This window comes from Elephas maximus, chromosome 22 (assembly GCF_024166365.1).
Source record: "Elephas maximus indicus isolate mEleMax1 chromosome 22, mEleMax1 primary haplotype, whole genome shotgun sequence".
In the NCBI taxonomy this organism is placed as follows: domain Eukaryota; kingdom Metazoa; phylum Chordata; class Mammalia; order Proboscidea; family Elephantidae; genus Elephas; species Elephas maximus.
In genome coordinates this window covers 8,646,946-8,655,258 of record NC_064840.1, presented here as the reverse complement: position 1 = coordinate 8,655,258, position 8,313 = coordinate 8,646,946, and the positions used below count along the sequence as shown (strand labels likewise).

General features: G+C 51.8%; 1 protein-coding gene across 11 annotated transcripts in view; it reads right to left on the bottom strand.

Annotated features, from left to right (window-relative positions):
- Positions 1-1,595: 1,595 nt before the first annotated feature.
- The window catches only part of CAMKK2 (calcium/calmodulin dependent protein kinase kinase 2), a 42,751-nt gene continuing 36,033 nt past the window's right edge, over positions 1,596-8,313 (bottom strand). For 7 of the 11 annotated variants that reach the window (XM_049865277.1, XM_049865270.1, XM_049865273.1 and 4 more), the window contains 3 exons: positions 6,752-6,852; positions 6,210-6,252; positions 1,596-4,926 (listed from right to left, as the gene is read on the bottom strand). In XM_049865277.1, coding sequence (XP_049721234.1) covers positions 4,753-4,926; positions 6,210-6,252; positions 6,752-6,852 — 318 coding nt within the window. In that variant the 3' untranslated portion in view covers positions 1,596-4,752. Of the gene's footprint in view, positions 4,927-6,209; positions 6,253-6,751; positions 6,853-8,313 lie in introns of those variants that run through there. The other 4 variants (XM_049865279.1, XM_049865278.1, XR_007514843.1 and 1 more) reach the window with 3 other exon arrangements.

Below are 8,313 nucleotides of genomic sequence, written 5' to 3'. Positions count from 1 at the left end.
AAAAAAAAAAAAGTTTATCAGACCCCTTTGATGAAGTTCCGGTTCTTTTAAATGCCTGTTTGAACACATGGTTGAAATGCAGCCGGAACCCTTAGGAATGGTTTACTGATGACCTTCCAGTGAAGGAGTAACAGTTACTGGCTGTGTTCAGGAGCAGGGAAGACCTCTTTCAGCCTCCCCTTTTCTAAGCCAGAGAGCCCCTGGGTGACGCAAACAGTTAAGTGCTCAGCTGCTAACCGAAAGGTTGGCAGTTCAAGTCCACCCAGAGGTGCCTTGGAAGAAAGGCCTGGTGATCTATTTCTGAAAAATGAGCCACTGGAAACCCTGTGGAGAACAGCTGTAGTCTGACACACATGGGGTCCCCGTGAATTTGAGTCAACCTGACGGCAACTAAGTTGGGGTGAGGGGCGGGGGTGGCATTGCTTGTTACTCCCTGGAGTCCTCTTGCTTCCTGTCGTATTCCCCACTCACGGCATTCTCAAGTAACGTTGCGCCCATGGATGAACTTCAGGGAGCCTCTGAAGCCTCTATAATTCTGCAAAACGATGCACCTTATGCATTTCTTTGAGCTTTCCTCAGATTCTCTGTGGGGTCTTTGAATACAAATGCCCTGCGATAGATTCTTAAAGGCCAGCATTTCAGTGTTCTCATTCTGCAGCCTGGAACAGCAAGATTCTCTCAGGCCTCGTCTGCTGTCCCTTGATAACAGAAAATCAAGGACATTCCCCAAATCCAGGAAATGCCGTGTGCTGGATTCACACACACATGCAGGAGCCCTCAGAATCTGGCCTGCAGAGAGCGCCTCAGTCTGCAGACTATGAAAACCAGCCACAGCAAGGCCCCGGGGGAGACTAGTGTTCGAGAGGGCTTTCTGACAAATTCAGAGCCTAGTCTTGCTTCTTGTCAAATCGTGTGACCCTAGACAACTGACCTAACTTTTCCAGGCCTCGGTGACGAGAAGCTGATCCATAAAATGGGTTAATACCTAGCTTACAGGGTACAGTTGTCTTCCACCATTCCGGGCCCAAGGACAAGACTTAGTAATGTGCATTTAAAACTGCCTCCGTGGCTGCTCACCTGTCTGGCCTCCACCAGCATCTAGCAATTACCTGTCCCCTACACAAATGTCAATGTGTAGATAACTCACCTGAAGAGCTTGTTAAAAGGCAGGTTCTGAATCGACTGGTCCGGGATGGGGCCTGGGAATCTGCATTCCTAACTTTCTTCCCAGTGATGCTGGCCTGGGGACCCCACTGTGAGTAGCCAGGTCCTCTGACGTGCTCTAAACTAGGGTTATACTGACTACATTAGCCCTGGCCTGGCCTATTCCATCTCACTGTTGGCCTAAGGAAGGAAAACAGACATAAGGATAGACAGCCTACCGAGAAAACCAAACCCAAACCTGTTGCCTTGGAGTCAATTCCAACTCATAGAGACCCTACAGGACAGAGTAGAACTGCCCCATGGGGTTTCCAAGGAGCAGCTGGTGGATTCGAACTGCTGACCTTTTTTGGTTAGCAGCCAAGTTCTTAAGCACTTTACCACCAGGGCTCCATAGACAGCCTAGATGTAAATAAATCACAGCCCACAAAAGATTCCCAAGAGGCCCAGGCTTTGCACCATTTTGCTGTCCATTTATTTCAAGTTTACAGGGAAGCTTAAACGTCTGTGAAAAAAACACCAAAGGCTTATTTTCTCTTAAGTCCATGTACTTTAAGTGATAAATACACAGTATTTAACTCTGTACACCTGATAAAAGGAAATGCATAGTAGAAAGGACCAGGAATAAACCACGAGGGTCAGCATGCACTGGGTCACAGGGTAGAAAGTCCCGGTCCCACAAGACCCGGCCGGCCCGGCTGAGGAGAAAGTGGGACCAAGACCTGGAGACCTTCCCTAGCACCTCGGAAACAAGTAGGGGCCACGGCCCTTCTGCTCAGCAAAGCAAGCTCACCTGTGAGCGTTGGGTGAGGGCTACAGGTGAGGCCCTGTATGTGGATTCTCCTGGTTCCAGAAAGGCTTGGAGGATGGGAGCCTTGGTTCCCCCGCAAGGCCAGGCCAGCGGGGAGGCGCCTCTCTACCCCTAGTGCCCACAGTGGGCTCAAAGGGCTCCACCGGATGTGCTCGTCAGGCTGAGGGATAGGCGGGAAGACGCAGAGGAAAGGGGGAGAGGGCTTGTGCTCTCTTCCAGGCCTCTGTGTTGGCCACAGGTTGCTCACACCAGACTGATCCCACGGACGAGCCAGCAAGAGGAGAAACTGAGGGTGTCCTTCTGCCCACTTGAGGAAGCTGCTCACGACAGCTTTTCCCCCTTCTGACAGAACTGGCTTTTAAAAATCAGTATGTCTGTGGTCCACTCAAGGGGTGCTCTAGTGCTCTGTGATGCGGCCGCCTCTGCTGATAGTGAAGCCTGTGAGAGCCGGAGCTCGCGGGAACTGCCTTGTTTGTCCGCCTTTGGGTGCAGTTTTACTTTTCTGTCACTCTAGTTTTAGCAGAAAATACTTGAGTTTTCCTTCTCTGACAGGTTTCCGCCTTACACGGGCCCCGGCTTTCACAGGTTTTACTGTACTTTCGGTGGGGGCTGGAAACCCTGGTGACGTAGTGGTTAAGAGCTACGGCTGCTAACCAGAAGGTCGGCAGTTTGAATCCACCAGGTGCTCCTCTGTCCTATAGGGTCACTATGAGGTTTTTTTTTTCCCCATTGGGATTAGGAGGGTGGGGGGTGGTGGTTTCTTCCCAAAGCTTTCTTTGGCATTTCTTTGTAAAAAAAAAGCCATCAGGTAGACCTCCCTTAGCCCACTCATCTGGACAGCTGGGAGCCAGTCGCTGGCGTTTCATGTGTGAAATCTGAGCCGGGAAGTTGCAGGGTGGGGAGGAGTGGCCTTGTCGGATGCCACCGTGTGAACACAGGAGGAACCCCACAGAGGAGGCCTGCTCGAATGCTAAGGACCAGTCAACCTTAACCACTGCAAGGTGCTTATTGCAACTAGCCTGAATGCTAACAGAAGGGGCGGTTTCCCCATAAACTTAGAATTTAGGAGGGCAAGAGGAAGTACCAGGTGACAAAAAATGCAGGCAGGCAGGCAGGCAAGATGTGGAGACAGCCCTCTGGTGGACCTGGTGTCCTTTGTGCTTCTAACCCAGCATTCTCTAATTCTGTGCTGCTTGTCAAATAGCAAGAAAGGAGGGCTAAGGTTGAGAAATACCTATGGAAGCCAAGAAAGCCCGGGGCTGTGTGGACGGAAGCAGGGGAGGAACAAGGCCCACTGCTGTCCGCAAAAAAGCCTTGGACCTGCACTGATCAGAGGGAAACTATGGAAAGTGTGTCTTCAGAGTGCCCAGCCCCAATTCCACAAAGCACAGGGACACTGAGCTCAGACAGTCCTGGGTGGTCCTTCCAGCCCCTTCTCTCCCCCCAGGAACTTCACACCTACCCACGTGTGGCTCTGGGAAACCTCACACTTGAACTTCAAGCAAACTTCTCAATATTGGTTAAACGTCAAACAAGGAAAACCTGTCCTTTCTGGACTTTTGGCTACAAAAGAGGAACCCTTGGGCCAAGTTCTAGTTCCCTCACGCCCTGAGGACCGTCCTGCATTTCCACAATCTTCTCTAAACCAGCGCCCCCCAAAGTTATTCCGTGCATCCTAACAAAACTTTGAATGGAATGACGATTGTCCGTGTCTTAGTTGAGTGGAAGCATGTCCTAACTGGCTCTCTGGAAACTGGGTACCTATTTCACTGACTACAACAATCAGCTAGTGTTTAAGATGAAAACAAATCTCTGTGGTCTCCTGACTACACGGGTTATAAACACGCTAAGCTGCTGATACACAGGCAGGGATTTCACTGGCTCTAAACCTTGCTCACGCGCTTGAAGCAATGAAATATATCCTGGAAGCTCTAAATTTCTGAACTACTCTAAGTTCAGGCTGAAGAATTGAACATGTTGTTGTCTAATCTTAAGCCATGTAATATACATGGAAGTGTCAGATTTCACCCTGAAGTTTTGGTCATTTAACAAGAGATTTACCACAGTTCAGTCAACTATTTCAGAATCCCGCTTTCAGAAGAAACACGGTCAGTCCTTTAAGCAAAACTTTTCCCACCATAACTGCCAAACGCCCCTCGAGAGTTGGGGGAAAAAAGTCCCCTTCCAAAGCAAGTAAACTGAACTTCAAGCCCTTTCTGTTTTCTTGACTACAACTCTACCCATAAAAAATGTAAAAAGTCCTTCTTACAAATAAGTTGCAGGAAAGCTCCCGGCAGCCACTGAGGGCAAGCCCTGCTCTGTTGCCTGGAGTCCTTATTTCCAGAAGGTTCCACGGTTTGGAGTTTGCATGAGGAATCATAACCCCTCTTCAAAATTACTGCAACTCACTCTGCAGCCTCAGACAGCCCAAGTCTTCTGCCAGTTTTTTGCAATGTCCAAACCCCCTACATGTTCACTTGGTGTACTGGACGTAGTTCTGAAGTCACAACGAAGGGTTTTTGGCATAGAAACGTTTTAAAGAGCAATTACCCCAAAGTGCTTGTGAGCTTGGGTTTCCAACTCCTCACACCTGCCCGTTAGGCCAGCCAGCAGCCAAGGTCGATGTCAGGGAGTTGAGTCCCTTTTCTTTTTGTCCCCTTTCACACAACAAAGGAAGAAACAACCAGACACTGCGACGCTGCCAGTCTGCAGGGCATGCTGCTAGGGGAGGGCGGACAGGACAGCACCGGAGGCGGCATGCAAGCGGGCGGTCCCGGCAGCTACTCCGGCTCCATCGCTTCCTCCTTGGGCTGCAGGGGCTGCGTGCATGTGGAAGAGCCAGCACCCAGGGCCCCCCAACTGTCGGCACAGGGTCCCGCCTTCAGAGGAGCACCTCCTCCTCTTCTGCCTGGGGGGGCCCGGAGCCCCGCAGGCTGTCTGCGCTGCCGTCCTTCCTGCTCACCAAACAGAAAACCGCTGTTAGGACCCGAGGAAGGACAAATGGAATGATGGACAGACGGACGGACGGCATCCCAACCCCTTCTGGACATAGGCACCGCCTATCGTTCGCATCACCAGTAACACAGCTGACTTGACTTCTTTTAAATTCTCTCCCCCTTTTCTCTTGCTTAAATAAATTTTCTAAAGGAGATTCTGTATCACCTCTGTAAGTGGAAAGCCACTATCATCTGCCAACAATGGCAAAGAACTAGATACAAGGAGATGTGAACCTATCTGTGTGACACCTCTGACTATGGCCCAGCTCCCAGCAGTGTGCTGCTGCTTTCAGGCCTGTTCTCTGGGTCTTGGTATGTAGCTTTTCCTCCCCTTCGGGCTATGAATTCCTACAGGGTAGCAATCATGACACTGGTCTTCTGTTGTGGACGGCGAGCTCCTTGGAGACAGGGAGCAGGACCACCTCATCTTGGCCCAGCACTGAGAAAGACTTCAGGAAATGCTAGTGGAAAGAACTGACTGCCCCCCAGGCCCTGACCCTAGGGTCCACCTGAAGACCACCCAGGATGGAAGAGAAGGGCCACCCTGGTGATATGACTGCATTCAAGCAGAGGAGACCAAGGACGTGCAGGAAAAGTGTGCCTATGTCCCTGAACAGCCACTAGTAAGGCTTCCAGGGGACGCATGAACTACTACCTCCTCTGCCATGACCAGAAGAAACCGATGGTGCCCAGCTACCATTACTGAACATTTTGATCAAAGACCCAGAGATGGATCCTGACCAAAAGGAGAAAAAGGGTAGAATAGAACTTCAAATTCACATGGAAACCAGACTTACTGGATCCATTGAGATTGGGGGAACAGTCCCCACTTAGAGGGGTCATGGTCATGATTTACCAGGGGAGACAGGCTTCAGTCATTGCTTGTTTATTAGTTCATTCCCTCATCAGGGCTTGCTCATGCTCGCCAGCAGAACCACAAAGTATGCGGGAGCCCAGCCTCCAGGCAGCCAGGGCAGCCTGTGCCAGCTGGGTGGTGATGCGGGTGAGGCCCCAGGCATTCCGGTGGAGCGCCATGCACCGCAGCCCTGGCCCCACATGCACAGCCACCACCAGGCCGATGCCCCTTGGTGCCCCTGGCTCTCATCCTGGAGCCAAGGCCCTGGTGGGCCTGGGTGCAGCACCCGGCTGGGGGAGCGTGCCCCTGGGTGGACAGGCCCCGTGCTGTGCAGCTGCCCTCCCCAGGCCCCGGCGGAGGAGACAGCACAGGCAGCAGGCGTTACCTTGGGCTCAGACAGGGGCTCACACTCCCTGGTAGGTTTTTTGCTGCAACCGCCAGAGGGAGGGAAAAGGGCAGTGAGAAGGGACACTGGGCTCCGTGGGATCCCTGTCCCCCACCCTGGAAGTGCTCTGACCCTAGACCTCAGCTTGACAGAGCTGCTGCCTGGACAGGCTCTACAACAGGTGGACAGACACCTCACTGTCACAATGTGAAGGTCCCAGGAGCAAGGCCTGAAATCCCACCATTAAGCACCCATGCTTCTGGGCCACAAAATGTTTCCTGTCAAAAGCCCCCCAGTTAAAGCCAAGCCCTCCTGGGAAAGGGGATACTGCGGTGTGGAGTAGCTGTCTGCAAAAGGAGGGGCTGAACCAAGATGGGGGGCCAAAGCCAGCAGCTGCTCTGGCATTCCTGGTATCCCTGGTGGGTCCTGTCTGGGTCTTTCCAGACAGTGTAGCCACTCCAGGGGTGGGGTGTAGGGGCAGACAGGCTGCCTGTGTCAGCCTCCAGCCCCCACCCAGCGGGGAGAAGAGCCTGGATACTCACATGAGCAGGTTCCCAGGTGCCGACAAGGAGCGCTCCTCCCGCCGGCTGCCCTCAAACGGGTTCCCAAAGGAGCGTTTGCGAATCATGGTTTTCACCAGGATCTGGAGAGGATGAGGAAAGGGGGACACTGGTGACCACTCAGCTACTGGGGGAGAGTGCTGTTCCCCCTCTACCCACCAGGTTCCACTCTCCCCCAGTCCTACCAACTTGCAGGGCTGGTGGCTGATGGCAGGTCTTTGAGGGAAGCTGTTGGGACAGCATCCTTCCCACCAAGCCACAGCAGCCAAGGGCATCACCAAATCTGACTTGCTCCAAGGTCGTTCATGACCACACCCCAGCAGGAGATAAACTACTGCTTCCCAGGCATAATTCTCCGGGTGGGGATTGCATTTTTTTTTAGACAGAATTCACATCCTATAAAATTCACCCTTTTAAAGGGTACGATTCAGTGGCATTTAGTATATTCACAAGGTTGGGTAACCACCACCTCTAATTCCAGAAGATTCTCATCACCCCCAGAAGAAACCCCGTACCTGTTAGGAATCAATCACTATTCCCCTCCCTGCCCCCCAGCCCCCGGCAACAGCTAATCTGCTTTCTGTCTCTTGGATTTGCCTACTCCAGAATTTCATATAAATGGAATCAAACAATACATGGCCTTTTACTTAGCACAATGTTTTCAAGGTTCATCCACACTGTAGCTTGTATCTGTGCTTCGTTCCTTTTTATGGCGGATGCTGTTCCATTGTAATGGATCACATCGTGTTTATCCATTCAAGTGTTGATGGACACGGGCTGTTTTCCACCTTTGGGCTCTTGCTAATAATCACATTATGAACGTGCATGTACGAGTTTCTGTGTGGGCATGGGTTTTCAGTCCTCTTGGGTACATGCCTAGGAGTGGAATTGCTGGCTCCCAAACTAAGTCTGTGTTTCACTTTTTGAAGAAATGCCAGAATGTTTTCCACAACAGCTGTACCATGTTACAGTCCCACGAGGAGTGTATGAGGACTCTGATTTCTTGAGGGGGCTGCATTTTAGTCGAGGTCAACAAATATCTGTCCAAGTGTAAGTTGCTGAAGAAATAGCCCAAGACCCTGGGGGTGGCCACTGTACTGGCTGATGGGTGTGCTGAGAGCTCAGAGGTCCTGGGAAGCCCCTCTATCCTGGTGGGAGGCTGGGCTGGCCTCCTGCACTGCAGAGGGTGGGAGCTCTTTGGTGTCCCCCCATCCACTCTTAAGTACTTACTGGCCCCCACCTTGGCTGGGAACAATGCTGCTGCCTGGGTGGGTAGGAGATCCTTCTGGGACAAGGTAATATCCCTCCATCACCTCCTAGGCCCCTGTGTGCCACCTCAACCTACCCTCCACTTTAGAACGTACTTGGGAGCTGTTCTGCTTTCCCCAGAAAGCCTCATTATGTGAAGCATTTCACACCTTCTTGGTGTGTGTGTGGTGCCATCAGTCTCAACATCCAAACCAAATTTTGGGTGAGGGAATCCATCCTATTTCTTCCTAGCACTCTCGTTATGTGGAACATGTGTTTGTGGGTGCATGAGCGGC